Genomic DNA, 18725 nt, shown 5'->3' on the forward strand with positions numbered 1-18725 from the left:
AGTAAGTTTGGAAAAATGGAGGAAAAAAAAACTTAAAAGTGAAGCATAACAATTTTAAAAAAATTGTAAACTTTTATACTGATTATACCAAATAAATATTCATAAAAGACACATTGAAACTTTGCTTGATTTCTGGATACTACTGGAACTACTTTATTCTATTATATATCTCATTACACACAACATCTTCACATTTAAGTTTGACATGCAACTTCCCATCAATTACTTGATGCTCCATAACAGCAGCTACAGAATCATCAGATTGATACCTCATTTCTTGAATTACTTTTCTTCCACTAGTTTCAAATAAACGGCCTACTTCAGGCTTCCCAGACAAAGTTTTTTCAGGTACAAACTCTTTTGTAGTGTTCATTGGATACAAACTAGTATTAAAAGAAGAAATTGTTTTCTTAGTCAGTATTGATTTATCTTCAGACAAAGTGTATTCAAAATCAGCAGAAAAAGTTGTCATTATAGTTCGTAAAAAGTATCTTGTTTGGCGACAAATGAGAAAATCATTAAATGTTGGATCTCTTGACTCCAGTCTCCAGGTGCCAACCATGTCTTCCATGATAGAATATCTATAAAAATCTTAGCATAAATTAATAAACATGAATTTTTTTTTAATAATATTTCCTGAAAATTTTATAATATACATAAATGTTGAGGACATAATTAGCTTTTTCGTGACTAAAAATCATTAAAACTCACAACTAACCTTAAGACTTGCTTATGATATCTAATTAAGTATTTACTTTATCTTTCAATAGCTTAATTACTTAATAACTTAATCATTTTAGATCTCTGAAAGATGTTCTTAGTTTCATCTTCTTTTAATCAAAAATATGACTGTATTAACTTAGATAGTAAAGAATAGGACAATTCTTATCTTTATTAATAAACTTTTAAACAAACTTATCATCTAGATTTTTGTCAGATTAAACGTCTTCAGCTCCTTAAATTTTAAAAATTATTTTTTACTTAAAAACAACGTATACCACGTGGGTGACAATGATGCAGTCTTCCGTTTCTCTTTCTGAAGAATTATTTCTCGCGGACTTATAGGTCGGTAGCTGAAAGTTACACTAATCTTTAGAAGGCAAAAGAATGTCCAGCGAAGATTATATGCATGGATTGACAAAATACCAGCCTTTACTTTGGTTTCAGATAACTCAAAATTGGAAAATTTTTGAACCTTGGAAAGCTTTAAAACCTTGACAAAGTACTTTACCGAGTTCCCTCATATATTCCAACTTTTCATCCAATAAGGTACAAATGCGAGTGTAGATTTCAGATTTGGTAACAATCTAACATTATTTTTTCCAATCTCAAACACATTCCGCAATGGTTATGAGTGCAGGTAGTAATGCGCTATATCTGGTTGAAATCATATCCTGGATGACTTTGGATGCTTTCTGTCATTTTAAATGTTTTAAAGGTATTTCTCGAAAGTCATCTGCTTGCTATTTCTCTGTTTACAGATCCAGGAGATATCCTTTATGCCAATTACCTGTAACTTTGTCGCTTCGTTTAACACTTTTCTATTTATTTCTAAATATCTTAACTTTCAGATCTTCTAAAAGTCTTTAAAAAAAGTCTTAAAAGTGACTAAATTGGTCATTAGGTTGTCAACAATATTTAATGAAGGTAGCCAGACAAGTTTTTCCCATTATAACTTCTCTCTTTATCCTGTTAGCATAATCTTCATTTTTAATTAAATTAATATAGCATTTTCTTTTAGACCTTTAATCATGACAGGGTATAATGTCTTTGTCTTTAGTTTTATCATTTTGTATTCTTTTACCCCCTGAAGTCCTTTTCAAAACTTTTACTCGAGATATTGAAGAGTTTTAAGGAATGTTCGAGAACTTTTTTCTTTAATTTTGAAAGTTTTTCTGAACATGTCCCAGTTCACAGGTTCAACAGGTTCCAGAGAAGATTCTTTCATCAGATGCTTGTACTGCTTGTTAAGTTTTAACGCTTTGGTCTTAATGGAGTGCCCAGATATTAGGAATTTTATTCCAAAGCCAGCCTTATTCCAAACTTTTTGGAGCCGTTAAACGAGGCAGGTATATTCTTTACTAAAAGCTGCATCAGAGCATAAAAAATCATTACTTTTACCCTTTAACTTGCAACCAGAAAAAAGATTTAAAAACAAAAGATTAAAAGATTTGTATCTGTCATTATTACTAAAGAGAAATCGATAATATTGTAAAACAACACCGCTTGTAGGAAGTTGTCAACCTGGAAGTTTAAAATGAAGAATTACTCAAAAGATAAAACATTTTCTTCTCTGAACTTTTTCTTCTTTTGAACTTTACTTTGTTTTCACTAAGTTTCTTTTTTGATTTCCATTTTCCTGAAAACGTTTACAACTCAAAATCTCAGCGAACAATTTTTGCTTGGTGTTTAATTTAAAATATAAAATACAGAAAACTTTTACTATGAGCGCATGTTATTTAGAGAAATCACGAACAATAAATCAAAACTATACGTACAGCTCTACGGAACGGTTATTACGAACTTAATAAATTTATTTTATTTTAAATAAATGGGTATATTTATCAAATATATAGTTATATATAGAAAATGATCAAGTTAAAAAAGGTTACATAAAAAAAGTATGAAGTTGGTTTGAGAAAAAAATAAAACAGAAATCAGTTAAAAACAATTTACATTAAACATTTGTCGCCTCATTTCGAACTCAGAAACTGCAAAGAGTCAGGTATTACACCGTTTTTCATGATGATGGATTTTAGCTTAATATAATACGTATATAAAACATGATGATATATGTAATATGATAAACACAAATGGATTTAGAGACAAAATGGTACTTTCTAAATACTTTTATCAATGTGAGATAATGAATCCAGGATGAAATTTTGATGATATCCCTGACATTTTTTTTCGCTTTTTTCGCTTCATTTGAATATTTCATAGAAAAGTAATTTATTAAAATTTCATAGAAAAGTAATTTAATAATATTTCATAGAAAAGTAATTTATTAAAATTTTACATTTTTTAGACCAACCTGCTTTTAGTAAACCAGGTTGGTCTAAAAAATGTAAAATTTTAATAAATTACTTTTCTATGAAATAAAACTTAGGCGTTTTTTTCAAGAATTGTGGTTAATTGAACTTGGTATTTTTTTTGGTTTTTTTTTGGTTAACTAAATTTAGCGTTTTGGCTAACAATTACTCGTATCTAAATAAAAACTCTAAATAAGCCTTTCACAAACCACAAAGCTCCACAAACCTTATTTCAATGGTGGCGTTAGAAATCACATACTTTTAGGAGCATGGGCGCCACATACTTATCGAATTTTTATTAGGTTTCTTTTTGCAATAGCTATGACATGACAAGAATAGCATCACCAATTATTTGGCTGTTGAGCCTTCTGGATGAAGAAAATCATTTTTAAAAGGAACAACATCTTTGTTATCTTAGCATGTCATTATCCAGTTCCAGATTCTCTCAAGTTACATATACCAGCGCTAACAGCATTACGCTACAGTTCCTCATTTGACATCTACTTTAATAAAAGCATCCACTTATTATATGACCGCAGTATGACACATTATCTGCACACTTAATGATAACGAAAGGCAGTAGCGCAATAGATATAACCTTGTTATGTAAGTATGACACATTATCTGCACACTTAATGATAACGAAAGGCAGTAGCGCAATAGATATAACCTTGTTATGTAAGTATATGACTTTAAAAACATATAAATAAACACAAAAATATGTAAATGTGTAACTATAAGAACATACAAATGTATAGTTATAAAAGCATATAAATAAATAACGTAAAAAAAAGATTGTTGTTACTTAACTTTTAGTCAGTTATATTTTAGTACCTGAATAAAAAAGACTTGAAAAAATAAGCACAGTGTTATAAGGATACTTGTTTAAGTAAATTAGTATACGAAAAAACGTCTTTTTTTTAGTCAACAAAAATATAAATGTCCTCCAGTTTAAAAAAAATAAAAAATGTTCTCCAGTTTAAAAATTCTTTCTCAACAACAAAAAAAGAACAAATCAAAAATGTAAAAACAAATTAATATAAAAATTATACAAAGTGGTTTTACTCTACATTAATTTAAGCTTAAAGGGTCTTTTTTTCGGGTCCCCTAAACTGCTTCTTACTTCACTATCTACTGTAAGCTGAATTGCTTATTTGATACCATCTATTTGCGATTCAGTAGAATTTTCTTTTACCAATAAATCCATTTACCAACGTTTATATATTGCATCATACATTTCATCTGCATATATTTAAATACTAAATAAATTTCCCTTTTCATTTTTACTTTACGAATGAAATATTTCATTAGACTAAAATGGAAACGCTGTAAACCTGCTCATAAGAATTAATTGGTTTTTACATCAGTTTTTTGCGTTTTATTACATTTAGATAGCCTTTGAAGTGGATTGTATAATTTGAAACGTTGTCATTCTTTTTAAAAAATGAAGACGACGCCTCTTTGCTGGAATAGAAGATATTTTAAGCAGGATAAAAACAATTTTTAGTTTGTCGAGTCCTTGAGGTTATTGAGAAGTCTATACTAGGTATGTTGTTATGGGAACCAACTTTGTGCCTAAGTAATGTATGAATTGATCTGGAGCAAAGAAATCTTTTATGTTTTAACTTAATTTTGTTAACTTTATTTATTCAACTTGAACACTAGATAGTTTAGAAAGGTAAGTAAATTTGATTTAATATTTAATATTTAAATTCCATGACTAAACTTGTCTGTAAATGAAAATGATTCAGGTATTTAAATTTTAAATTGCCGGAGCCGGACCAAATAGATTGTTTGTTGTTTTTGATTAAATATGGCATATCGGTCCAAATACAGCGTATTGCTCCCAACTTATAACGAGAAAGATAATTTACCACTTATTATTTGGTTACTGGTGAAAACATTTTCAGAAAAGTAAGGCTAAAAATTTTTTTCTTCTATTTTGTTCAGTAATTCGACTGCTGCGTTGCAATTTGCCTTATTACTGTTTATAGTTTAAAAAAAATGTCTTAGTATAAAAATAGTTTAGGCTGCTTAGTTTTCTTACTATATACACGTTTCTTCGACTAAAATATCTGAGTTTTTCTTAAAATTTTCTTCATCAGTAAAATTGACTATGAAATCATAATCATTGATGATGGGAGTCCAGATGGAACTCAAGATATTGCAAAACAGTTAATAAATATTTATGGAGAAAAAAGAATAGTAAGTATCTCTTGAATCCCTAAGTTCTTAAATTATTCTAATCTAATGTCAATATAACCTGTTTATTTAAGACTGTTAATAAAGTAGAAAATATTTTTCCTATTTTAACCTTTTTTTTTTTTTGGTATTAGCTTTTGAAACCAAGATCAAAAAAGTTAGGTTTAGGTGAGTTAATAATTTATTCTAATTATTCTATTATTATAATTAATTCTGAACAGAAGTTTTTTTTTAGAGGAAATTGTTACTAATTTAAGTAGAAATTGTAATTTTTTCTTTGGTTTATAGGCACTGCATATATACATGGTATGCAGTTTGCTACAGGTGAATTTATCATTATTATGGATGCAGATCTGTCACATCATGTATGTTTTTCTTTTACTGATAATTATGATTGTAAAAGTTTTTAGTTTTAATTTCCGAAATTGAAATATTTTCAATTAAGTTTTAAGTAGGGCCAAAAAACTTTTTTAATATTACATGTTTAAATTTCATTTCTCATTAATCTACTTGAGTAAAACTTTAAATGTTTTTAAATTTTACACTTAAAAACATATTCTTCCATATTTACATTTTTTATAATTGTTACTCATATTAAGTATATTATTAGCATTATCTGCATTTAAATTTTTTATATAACTGCTAGTATATTCTTTTTTAAGCCAAAATTCATTCCAAAATTTATTGCGTAAGTAAAAAATATTTAAACTATTTTAGTTCTTAAATAAAAAATCTTTTTCAGTTTTCTTTTTTACTATTATTATTAAATTTTGTTTAAAAGATTGTATTTTTTTTATATCACATGTTGATCTTTTTTTTTTTTTTTTTTTGTTAGTCTACAAGCTAAGCATAATTATGATGTAGTTTCTGGTACAAGATACTCTGGTGATGGTGGTGTGTATGGGTGGGATTTTAAAAGGAAACTTATTAGGTAAATATTTCTTATATCTTTTCATTAAATTATTTTTTACATATAATCAGTTTGATTTCTTTTTATCTAATTTTTAAAACATGACCATTAGATATTTTTTAGGCTTTTGTTTTGAAACAAAACAATTCTGTTGCTTTTTCTTTATTATCTTAAAGTTTTTTAACTACCTAAACCTTACCTTTTGTACTTACCTGAAAATTTAGTAATGAAAATTTCCCTGTTAAATTTTATCTTATTCATTATTTACTTTATCTTATTCTTTATTTAATTTTATCTTATTAGTCGAGGTGCTAACTATGTCACACAAGTTCTTCTTCGACCAGGCGCATCAGATTTAACTGGAAGTTTTAGGTATTGTTTTAATGTTAAAAAATTAAAGTTAAAAAATAAAATATCACTAAATATATTTTTATTATGTTAACTACTGCCATTAGATGATGTTCCTGGAACCCCTTGTGGTTTTCTAGGAACATTATCTTAGAGGTAATTCTTTGGTTGCATCGGTTCCTTGAACAGCTTGTGATGTTCTAGGAAACCATAGAATTACTCAGTAGCTTTATTGACTTTCAGAAAGGTTTAGGGTTTAGTTCTGAGCAGATGATTCAGTCAGACATGCCGAAAATTTTCTTAAAAGAATTAAAGAATCAAAACATAAAGAATTTTGTGTTGTTTTTTAGATTGTCTTTAATTGTCTAACAAAAATCAAAAAGCAAAATTTCGTCTGAACTTTGAACTTTGAACTTTCTCTTTTTATTTAATGTTGTGTGGTTAATGCTTAGATTATATGAAACTCTTTTAGGTTGTACAAGAAAGATGTTTTACTTCAATTAGTATCCTCTTGTGTATCTAAAGGCTATATCTTTCAGATGGAAATGATTATTAGGGCTCGTCAATTCAATTACACTATTGGAGAGGTAAAAAGCTTGATAAGCTTCTTTTTTTTACTTACTAATTACTCTGTTATTCTCTTAAATAATCAACTTATGTTTTTATTTGTCGTTAGATTTAAATCTCTTTTATTTTTTTAGGTACCAATTTCCTTTGTTGACAGGTTTTATGGAGAATCAAAGTTAGGTGGAAATGAAATATACCAGTTTGTTAAAGGACTTTTATATTTGTTTGCTACCACCTAATATCTTCATGGTGTGAAAATCAGAATTTGATGTTGTAAGAGACCAAATTGATGTAAAATAATGTGTTTTATTTAGATTCTCCATCTTCTTGCCACTGCTAAAAATTTAATTAAGCACTTTGACACTAGAAATTAAAATTTTGATAAATCAAGGATGATAGATTTTTTCTGAGGAATCAGAAACATTATTTAAGAGCAATATTCATCCGCAAATACATGTACAATTCTTTTAACTTACAACTTATTTGTGAAAAAAAAATTCTTTTGTAAAATTTTTTTGTTTGTTTAGCGCTTACAGAATGTTTTAAAAGGAAGTCGGTCAACAAAATGTTTTTTTTACCTCTTTTAATGTAAAAGTAGAAATATTATTGGGTCCTAAAAATGCCAAAAATCCATTTTTAGGCCCAATTGCAACCAAGATATATTTATTCCGATAGTATTTTCTTCTGCAATCCTTTTGTAGTTTTAGTGCCTATATTTTGTTGACAGATTCCTAGCGTTTTTTCTCTTCGTTTAGGAAATTTTTTATCGAAATTTATTTTTTTTTTATATATTTAATTTATAAAATTTATTATATAATTTATTATGGTTTGTCATAAGTTCTTTAATTTGAGGGCTAAAAAAATTCTCTTCTTTTTCGCTGATGCCATGGAAACTTTTGGCAAAGATGTTGTAATCCTGCTCCATGATAACATGCCTTTTATTTTTAGTGATAACCAATTTGATATGAAGAAGTAAAAAGGCACATCTTGAATCTTTTGTTTGAGACGGTTCATACTCTGCACCGTTTTCTGACTGCAGACCAATTTTATAGTTCTTTTATTTTCTATTTAAGATCTATAAAATTGGTCTGCAGTCAGACCAATTTTATAGATCTTAATTTTTAAAAACTCTGATCACATGGTATTAATTTAAACTTTTATAGCATTTGTTTAATTAGACTGTTCAGGATAAAGTAACTACTTCACGCGTTGACAAATTACTGAACAAATTACACCAAGGTAAAGAAAATTAGTTGTCGGTACGAACAGATTTTCATCATTTTTCCAAGATAAACATTTGTAAATTTGGGAACTTTTTTCGTGTAAACAAAATTCTGTCGATAATAAAATAGACCTGTAAGGGAAAATTTAAAATGACTAAAAAAAGTATAGCGAAATGTAAAAAAGCTTAAATAAAATTTTTTGTCAAGGCCTTGTTTCATTCAACTCCTTGTTCCTTCATTCACCAGGCTTAATTTTGTGTATTTTTTGAGTATTTTTTCCGATGTCACCATTTTTTGCCTCGGCTACTCTATAAGGTCCATAATATATATTCCACTATGCATTATTTTTTAAAAGGTGTATTTTCTAATGGGCTTTTTTATAATTCATTTGATAATGCAAAACCTTTTAAAAAGTTGTTAAAATTTATAATTATCTTGCAAAATGCGGCCAGATATTTCATGTTTTCGTTTTTCATATTTCATATATTATTTCATCTGTCATAAAAGGCACATTATAAATCCATTTGTTTTGTCAAATAAAATTTAGTTTATATATAGCTGGTAAATCATGTTATGTTAAAATTAAATACTTCTCATGTAGTTTAAGGCCAGTCTCCGTAAATTTCGGGTTTGTTTCGTTTATTTGAGGGTGACGTAAAATTGTGCCGTTCAGATCCCGCGGGATTTTTCTAAACGCTTATAATAAAGCGGTAACTAAAAAAGTCCGACAAGAAAGTTTTCTAATTTTTTAAGTATATATCATGAGTTCATAACATGTTATGAATTAGTATATAATATAATGATTTATAACAAACCACAATATTTATTATTCAAATCTTGAATACTTATTATTTGCAATAGATTTTTTAAATTGGATGTAAATTGTGTTAGTGTATTTTACTAAATTAGTGCTCAATGTTCAAAACAACATACAAAATAGAAAGTGCTCAATGTTCTTAAAGAACAAGAAAATAGAAAAACTTCTTGACAATTCTGAAAAAAAAGAAACTGGCAGCAAGTATATATATATATATATATAGATAATCTAGATAATATCTAAACAAACAAAAAATTAACAAATCAATTGACTGGATGATTATTGTTAAAACAAAATGAATAAAAAATTATAAATTAAATAATGATAATCAATACAAATCATATCCTATTTAACAAAGCTTTATTACTAGAATATAAACTATTACTCCAATAATATCACAAAGGATGTTTTTAAAACCAATCTCAAAGGTTTTCCCAATTCATTTTGTTGTATATAAACATTCGACAATTGCCATAATCTTTAAACTTATTTAGCTGCTTTTAATAAATTTATGTAAATTACTTGTTAATTCAACTAATGACCATGCATTTGTTGTCATTGATTTATAATATATTTCGAACAATAATAATTTTACTACAAAAGAATTTAATAAATCGACTTCTATTTCTTCCAAACAAATCGGTTAAATTCGTTGTATCAACAGTCTACTAAAGACTACTGCTGATTTTATTAATTTATTTATTTTCAATCTAGATCTTGTTCTTTCTCGCAATATTTTCATTCTTGTTAAATAAACATTTTCTTTTTCTTTATTTTTTCCAGTTTTATTTATCTTTACTATACAAATTAAACATGCTATCAGTCAAATTTTAATGTGTTGTATTTAAGCAGGATCCATCCTCCTATAGTAAAATAAATCACATTTCTATATAATTATAAAATATACTTGTAAATAATTTTTTTTTAGTTATATAGTAAGCATTGTAAAATAGTAATTGATTTGTTTGACCAGGAAGTTCCATCAACTACATTAAAAAATAAAAAAAATCATGAAAAGTACTCAAAAGAGACTATCCCAGTGGGCATGCGTCGTCCGCGCGACGTCCATAAGACGTCCGTTAGACGTCCAGACGTCCTTAGCACGTCCGTGGGACGTCGTGCGGACGACGCATGCCCACTGGGATGCTGTCAAAATATATTTGGCAACTAAAAGAAAAAAATATTAACTTTAAATTAAACTGGTCTATCCTAAAAACTGCGCCTACCTATAATAACATATCTCAAAAATGTCTGTTTTGTTAACAAAAAAGTTTGAAATTATTACTTATTTAGATCAAGAAAGTTTACTAAATAAAAAAAACTGAACTTATTTCTAAATGCAGACATAAAAATAAGTACCTTTTAAAAAATTATAAAAACAAATGAGCAAATTTATTAACCAAATTTATTTAATTCTAAATACCAATTAAAAATAATAAATTGTATTAACACTATATACATATAAATATGTATATTTATATGTATATATGGTGACCACACGCTCTATTTTGTTTATTACGAATAACTTCCACCGACAGAAACCATTCTGTTTATGCGGTTATCAAAAAGCCTTTCAAAACAAAATCGCTAAGTATTACCGAGTTCTCGACACTTAATTGTACGTCGTTGAAAGAAGTTATTATATGTCGGATTTTCTACCCTACCTTCTGAATCAAAGTATGAAAAAACGATATAATTCAATATCAATGTCTTTTAGCTTGTAGATAACTAGAAAAGTTGTGCTTAACAATTTAAACCCTTATTTTTTGAAACATTCATCTTTAAGTTTAAGGACAATATGCGTCATCCACCATATTTTTGTCAATAATATTTTTTTCAACTTAGCCCAACTTTTGCTAAGTATTATTCAGCTTAGACAACAAATTTTCAAAAACAGTTTTTTTTAAAAAGGAGTTGTAGAAGGTAGGACGAACTACCATAAAAATTTGGACTGGCCTTAAATCACCTGAGTTAGTTATTCTTGCGGTTTGCCATAAATTGGCTTTGCTAAATTCTTTAAAACTGTTACAAATTATTTTTTTCTTTATTGTATTTACATTCATTTTATGTATAAGTTATTTATCCTTAACTGTATATATTTCTGTTGTTAAACATAAAATAGAAAATTCTATAATATTCAACTGGAAGTCTACAGCAATATAGTAGATGGAGTAGTTCCTTGGTCATGAAACCATTGGTTTAGGTAGCTAGAAAATTAGCTGGTATTTTGTATTATTTATTATATCTCTAGTTATACATGTACTAAAGTAGTTAAGTAAATGATCTTAATTTCTATATCATCATCAGCGTTATTTCTTAAAATATTAAGAATATCTAGCTATGTAAAATTAAGCTTAAAACTTGCTGTTATCTTGAATAACTTAATAAAGAAGTTGATCTAACTGGTTAGACGAGACCAAAAACTTTCGACGAATCCGTGACAGACTTTAATATAATTTAATTTCTATTCTTTAAAACAAAAGGTTTGTAACAATGCGCAACGAGATGGTTCGCAAAAAAAACAATAGGTTGCACTTCCATCTCTTATAGGTCCATGATAACATTAAATGTCGACTATCATTCAATATAATAATTTTCTGAGCTTGGTAACGCAAAAAACACAACATACGTAAGGTACCCGACATTCTTTGAAAAATCTCCTTGGAATTATTGATATATGCATTATATATATGGCTTAAAATAGTTACAGGAAAGAAATTTTTATTTTAGGCAACAAAAACCAGGTTATTGATTTGCATGAAAGTGGCTTTTAGATAATAGAATCAAGCGCAGTGTTAAAAAAAAAATGGCGATTATTATCGTTTTGGTAGGTTTTTTATTTAGATTCAAGTCAGAGTACTTTGTGTTAGTCAAAAAATAAAATGGAAACCAATTCTTCTACATTTTAAACGAAGATCTTTCATTTTATCTCCAACAAAAGAAAGGGGTGGAAGAGTGAAGCAGCAGTTCTGAGCTTCATGATTTTTTGTTGGCCAGCTCAATAAAAGTCTATTCTGGCCAGTATGGGGATCGAACCCACGACATTCGCGTTATTAGCACGACGCTCTAACCAACTGAGCTAACCGGCCTCTATAGCTGCAAAAATTACAAATATAATAATTTAAAAAATCTATACTTTTTTTTTTTTTTTTTATTAGGAAAAATTCTTTTGGAATATTTCTCTTTAAGAAAGAAATTTTTGAGGAAAGATAAACACTCGGGGTATTATGTAATTTTTAACATTTTAAGTAGGGGGTCACAAAAGCTCTGAACCCACTACTAACCAAGCAAATATTTGGACGTCTGTGGAATTCATTTTCAGACGAACGAACGTCTAACTCGAAAGTCAATAAATGTCTTAGTTAAATCCAAGTACAACATGTTTTGTCAGTCAACTTAAGTTCTTGGTGGACGTCCGTTTTGGACTGAAATTAGACGCATATACCAGGTCTACTGACGTTTACAAGACGTGCTTGGACGTCCGTACCCAAAAGAATGTTCACGCCCTTAAAACGTTCAGCTTCTTAGCCTTTAGAAATGCCTACTTACGGTCATGGCGACATATCTAACTGCAAGAAAGTAATCGGTCGAGAGCGGTTTATGATAAATAGAAACTTTTGGGAAAAATAAAGATACTGGAAACAAGAAATCTCTTTATTAATAGAGCTTATTTTACAATAAATATAAGAAAATCTAATTTCTTATGGTTAGATAGTCCACGTTGAATCATGGTAATTTTCTACTTTTTGAGACTTCGGTATTGCACGTTTCAACGGCATTTCGCGCTTCATAAGTATGTCTCGTTCAGTTGTGTCTTCAGTTGATACTCCAGTTACTCCTCCAAAATTGCTTTCTAATAAATTAAAACAATCAAGAATCATTTTTTGATTTTTTTTTTATCTGCTGGAATTTTATTTGACAACTTTATGAATATCTCTTGATAATCCATTAGTTATTGCCACATTGTTCTTTTGAACTTTTTTTTTTTTTAATTTTACTTTTGAGCTATTTAAACTGCACTTTCTCCCATATACTAAACAATACATAGGATATTGGATTATTTTATTATTTAGTACACGGTTTTAAAATGCACTTATAATTAATGACCTAGTATGAACAATAAAAAAAATCTAAACTTATAATGTCATCAATATAAAAAAGGATACATAACAATTCAATAACCTTTTTTTTTGTTTCCAAAGCATTTTATCTTAACTCTAACCATATAAGTATATCTTTACATTTTAAATCATCTTATCGATTATAAATATCAATAAACATCAAAAAATATAATTTGTTTCTCCATTTATCTCCAAGATTGTTCTGAACCCGCATCAGAGCAGTCACTGAACTTTACCACGTGTGTGCTTCCATCATTAAAAGTAAATACAACTTCTTCGTTGGGTTGCATTGGTTGTCCTTGACCATCAAAAGCGTAGTAAATATTTGGTCCTCTATGTTGGCCTGGAATACCGTTTCTTGTTGCTTGGGTTACAATTTTGTTGTTAGTATTTAGAAGACCAATGTTGCGGTAGTAAGGGTTGTTTGATCCAGTACCAGGTTTATAATGGCACTGAAAAGCGTTACCCTTTATAGCATTAGATGAAGATAGGTGGACAGAACATCTAAAAATAAATAAAAGAGAAAGATTTAAATTTTCAGAAATTACAAGTTCAAACAGTAGAAGCATTTAACTTACGTTGTACGACCAGGTGGGAGATTGTTGGTAGCTTTCGGCCATGTTGATTCTGAATAAAGATCTAGCCCACCACCGAGATTAGAGTTTGTTATTATAACATCTAATGGTCCATTTCCACAATCAATCTGCAAGACATGCCCACAAAGATCAGGATTAAATTTAAGTTCCCCTAACTCTGCTACATCTCCTAAAGCAAGTGGATATACTATGTTATAGTCAGCTCTTGGCAATGCACAAGCATCACCTCCTCCGTTGACATGTCTAGTTGCTAAAACACCATTTTCATTGTTGGTCTTCTCAATTATTCCACAAACCATGTTCTCATCTCCCGTCTCAAAAGCATTAGATTTTGACACAGGTCCATACTTCATCCAGCAAGTTCCACCATTGTAATTGTTCCAAGTAAAATGTGTACATCCAGAAGTAACCACGCATTGTTCTCCACACTTTTCTCCAGAAATTCTAACATTAGCCAAGTCACGTTGCCAAAAATCGCATCCAAAAGCCCAATTATTCTCTTCCCAATGAATTGCGTGTGCATCAACCAAAAGCATCAAGATGTGAAAAGCTAATTTTGCGCTAAACATATCTAAAGATAGAGTCAAAGAACAAATTGAAGTTTTTTAAAAGTTTATTTGTTTATCTTTTAAAAAGTCAAAGCTAAATACGGACATTAGCAGCAAAAAAACAACAAAACATTTAAGCAATTAATTTCTTTAAAAGAAAAATCAACAAATTTAGTACTTATTATTGTTTAATCTAAAATCTCCATAATAAAAAATTTTTAAAAGCAATTGATCTCTTTTTTATGTTTTTCACTCATCTTTCTGTTTAAAGGCAGGATGTTAAAAAAAAAAAAAAAAAAAATAAGAGATCAGTTTTTTTTTCTAATTATAAAAATAAAAATATTTTGTAACGATTGGCGATTTGATTTTGTTTTAACCCTTCAAGATATTTTGAAATAGTCCTATTCAATTAGATAAACAGTAAAAATAACTAATGATGCATAATGGAGATGATGGTTATTACAAAACAGAATAAACAGTAAAAATCACTAAAAAGAAGGGGACAAAGGGACTAGTTAGCATATTTCTTTCTTTTATTGAATGTAAGAGAAACTGTTGAATGTCAATAAAATTTAGATATAATTCGTCAAGGAAACTTGGGGCCAAATTAGTTAAAGCAACCTATGTGAATTTTATCAGGAAGTCTTCACAAAAAACGACAACTGTTTTATAATTTAATGAATTTATGATGAAACAACGCACATTCCTGAATACAAATGATGTCTAGACATTTATTACTCTTTTAAATCTAGTACAGGAAATTTTTTATTCAAAACAATCTAAAGTGTTTTAAATTTAAATTTACAGACTCAAACTTACAATTTCACATGCGGTATCATTAGTGACATACGATGTATCGTTACGATTATTGACATTACGATTAGTTAGTCCATGTTATAAAAAAACAGAAATGAGAATTTCGATCAATCGATTTTATTCAAAATCCGTTATGATACAAAAATATGTCCCACTGACTATTTTAAAAAAACAAATACTTATTTCCGGAATAAAGCATCTCTCTGTTACCAAATGAGCCGAAAATAAACATGAAACGCTGATGCGTTTTATATTTTTTGATTCGCTGTTTAAAAATTCATTTTACAAAAACATTATAAAAATTTAAACGCCTTAAGAAATCAAAGGTTTAATTTTTTAAAAAACATTTATAGTGTTTTTACAAAATCGTTTCAAAATGAAAAAAGCTTTTTTTTTATTTGGGGGCAGGGGAGGGGGGATGGAAATTAACCCCCAAAATGCCAGCTTTAGGTTTATTGTTAATGTTCAATTCGTGTTGAATGTCTTACGTACCTTACGTACCATATATACATACCAGCCCACAGTTTGAACCGATAAAATTCCAATTGCTAAATTTGCAAGGTTTTTTTTATACTAAAAATTTGTTTGCAACGAATAATGGTAAAATTACATATCGCGAGGTTAGAATTATTTTGTTCTATCTCCCATTTTAAATGTTGGGAGAAAGTGAATTATTAATTTTAGTAAATAATGATTACTTTAAAAATAGATTTTAATTTTTTAAACTTTTTAAAAAATTTTGTTTAAACATAGATTATTTTAAGCATAAATTATAATTTTTTTAAAAATTAAAGCTATAATTTTAAATAAATTTTACTTTTAAAAAAAAAATCAAAAACTTTCTCCCAACGTTTAAACTTGGAGATAGAACAAAATAATTCTAACCTCGCGATATGTTAGACTCTCATTTGGATTTCTTTCTGGCAAATTTTGGTGCTGTTAATGACAAGGGAAGAGGTTACATCAAAACATTTCTTTAATGCAGAAGCGTTATCATAGGAATTAGAGTTCAAAATTACTAGCAGATCTACCACAAGCCAAATATTCACAAAAATCATATGCATTTATTGTACATTACATAATAATTTTGAGGTCCATTGCCATTAAAAAGGATTAAATGCAGCAAAATTTACTAAAGTCATTCAGTAAAGTTATTCAGTAAAGTTATTTAGTAAAGAATACTCTGTACACTGATATATAGTTAAGTTCAAACTATGTGTCAACTTCAATTTGCGTTAGAATATATAATCAAATTTAATCATTGTTGGGATTCGAAGAGCCATATATGCTGAAAAATAAAAAGTATGAGTGCTTTGATAAGCTTACAAATTTTTTCAATTTTTAATGAGCACTTTGCGTGGACCAAAAAAAAGAAAAGAATAAGTTTTTTTGCTAAATTTTAAGTTTTTAAAAGTTCATAAGAATTTTAAGAATTGGTTTAATCTTTATCTTTAAATAGTTATTACATGACAAAAAAATAAATACGTTTGTTTTTACTTTTTTTAAAACATTTATTGTTTGCTTAATTTTTTTTTTAATATTAAGATATTGTTAAGTTATTTCTTTATATTACTTATATTTTAACAAATGTAAACGTAGGTCTTTTTGCATCTGAAAAGGCGTTTAACATTCCTAACTTTTATCTATTTAAATGTAATCTGCTTAGATAAGGTTTACCTGTTGTAAATTAAGTTTTTAATTTTTTTTTTAATTAATAAAATCAAAAAGTCATTTAAATAGATTTTCTGCTTTGATAAACTTAACCAATTATAAAAAACGAATAATATTACACTTACTATTTTTGCTTAAGCAACTTGTCTAGTATTTAACTAAATACCTAAACAACCTCTAATTTTTGCTAATATCTCAATAACTTACTGGATAAATAAGAAGTTCAGTGTATATACTTTTCATATTTCTCATGGGACGTTTGAAATATCTAATCGTTTTTTATATTACCAAATAGTTCCTTATTTAAGGACATGAGTTTCAAATTTGGAGTAGTTACATAACAAAGAAATTTACGTCTCCGTTGGGGATATATTTAAGTTTCTAAATTTGCGAAAAGTAATTAATTTTGGTAATTCCCATTTTTTAAAAAGCCTACATAAAATATTCGTTCAAAAAAAGTCGGATTTTATTATGTGTTAAACAAATTTTATAATAATGATAGTATTTAGTATTATTCGTTAAATTTCATATAAAAGTAGTTCAATTACCTTCAATATTTTTAGCTGTAGTGTAAAAATTTAAGTCGAAGTCGAATATTCGTTACACTTCGGTCCTAATGCTCAATGAAGTTACTATTTGGTACTCGCTATTCGATCTTCAAAAACACTATTCGCCGTTGTTCACTCTTAATTAAGTCAAAACCATGAAAAAGTGCCCAAAACTATTTTTCTGATTTGAATTTTTTGATTTTTGACTGGTAGTTAATGCATGGATATTCAAAATATAAATCAATATAACGTTACATTTTCATGAAGATTAAAGTGTTCACAGTTTGAATATTTAAAGATTGGAGGATATAAACAAAAATTTAAAAATACTTGTCTTGATCATACAAAATTGCAAACCATTTCAAAAGCTTAATGATCGACGTTGATCAACGTTATTTCAACGTTATTTCAACAATGTGTGCTTGCTGGGTAGTAAAATGCTCGTCAAATATCAAGTACATTCTTTAGAAAGAAATTTTTTTAGAAATATTGAATAAAAAATGGAGATCATAATCATAACTTTGTAAGACTAACAGAATATTAGGAAGTAAGCTGATTAAAGGATGATTTGTATCTGAATCCAAGTACTGACTCCTAGACATAATATTCAGTCACGGTAGACATGAAAAAAATCTTCAGTAAGAGCGAAAAGGAAAAAAATTTTAAAAATTTCCCACGTGGTTTTTTTTGCAAGAATTTCTTTTGTGGTTTACTCCGTCCAGAGAAGACTCCGTCCAGAGAAGACTCCGTCCAGAGAAGACTCCGTCCAGAGAAGACTCCGTCCAGAGAAGACTCCGTCCAGAGAAGACTCCGTCCAGAGAAGACTCCGTCCAGAGAAGACTCCGTCCAGAGAAGACTCCGTCCAGAGAAGACTCCGTCCAGAGAAGACTCCGTCCAGAGAAGACTCCGTCCAGAGAAGACTCCGTCCAGAGAAGACTCCGTCCAGAGAAGACTCCGTCCAGAGAAGACTCCGTCCAGAGAAGACTCCGTCCAGAGAAGACTCCGTCCAGAGAAGACTCCGTCCAGAGAAGACTCCGTCCAGAGAAGACTCCGTCCAGAGAAGACTCTAGAGATCATCGTCCCAGAGTTTGCTTTCAGGAAGTAGTCTTGGTTAGCTTTCCCGAGGACCAATTATTGGAGACCCATGTTATGTTAATCAGGTTTACTCCCAGTTGGACAAATATCCAATCTAAAAATAAATCTAAAATCCCTGAATGTAAGAATCAAGATATTTGTGAAAGAAGAAAAAGTGCGTAAGTTATTCGTGAATATTTAATACTTTTCATAATATGCAAAAATTACTCGTTAGAATAAGAAAACGTGAGG

General features: G+C 28.6%; 3 protein-coding genes and 1 non-coding gene across 6 annotated transcripts; 1 reads left to right on the top strand and 3 right to left on the bottom strand.

Moving 5' to 3' along the window:
- Positions 1-129: 129 nt before the first annotated feature.
- LOC149880764 (sodium/calcium exchanger regulatory protein 1-like) lies at positions 130-737 on the bottom strand. The gene is made up of 2 exons (XM_090068237.1): positions 719-737; positions 130-581 (listed from the first exon to the last, which is right to left on the bottom strand). The coding sequence occupies exon 2, from the start codon at positions 569-571 to the stop codon at positions 149-151; it is 423 nt and encodes a 140-aa protein (XP_089924363.1). The 5' UTR covers positions 572-581; positions 719-737; the 3' UTR covers positions 130-148.
- A 4019-nt stretch (positions 738-4756) lies between these two features.
- On the top strand, positions 4757-7569 carry LOC145193770 (dolichol-phosphate mannosyltransferase subunit 1-like). Its single transcript, XM_090068235.1, has 9 exons — positions 4757-4946; positions 5138-5237; positions 5369-5402; positions 5523-5599; positions 5897-5922; positions 6070-6165; positions 6448-6516; positions 6965-7079; positions 7194-7569. The coding sequence occupies exons 1-9, from the start codon at positions 4846-4848 to the stop codon at positions 7296-7298; spliced, it is 723 nt and encodes a 240-aa protein (XP_089924361.1). The 5' UTR covers positions 4757-4845; the 3' UTR covers positions 7299-7569.
- A 4545-nt stretch (positions 7570-12114) lies between these two features.
- Trnai-aau (transfer RNA isoleucine (anticodon AAU)) lies at positions 12115-12188 on the bottom strand. The gene has a single exon. It is a non-coding gene; the product is annotated as a tRNA-Ile (tRNA).
- A 638-nt stretch (positions 12189-12826) lies between these two features.
- LOC145194047 (uncharacterized) lies at positions 12827-17057 on the bottom strand. Of its 3 annotated transcripts, none has more exons than XR_016445330.1 (4): positions 16977-17057; positions 13799-14387; positions 13282-13724; positions 12827-12952 (listed from the first exon to the last, which is right to left on the bottom strand). XR_016445330.1 is itself a non-coding variant. In XM_090067781.1 (3 exons), exons 2-3 carry the CDS (start codon positions 14383-14385, stop codon positions 13406-13408), a joined length of 906 nt encoding a protein of 301 aa, XP_089923907.1. In that variant the 5' UTR covers positions 14386-14387; positions 16977-17057; the 3' UTR covers positions 13236-13405. The 3 variants fall into 3 exon arrangements, 1 of the variants encoding a protein (XP_089923907.1); XR_016445331.1 differs by lacking the exon at positions 16977-17057 and adding an exon at positions 15184-15307; XM_090067781.1 differs by lacking the exon at positions 12827-12952 and having other exon boundaries at positions 13236-13724.
- Between the last annotated feature and the right edge of the window lie 1668 nt (positions 17058-18725).

This window comes from Hydra viridissima, unplaced genomic scaffold (genome assembly GCF_058129835.1).
Source record: "Hydra viridissima isolate aposymbiotic clone 2 unplaced genomic scaffold, HvirCarnegie_v1 scaffold_12, whole genome shotgun sequence".
Taxonomy (NCBI): Eukaryota; Metazoa; Cnidaria; class Hydrozoa; order Anthoathecata; family Hydridae; genus Hydra; species Hydra viridissima.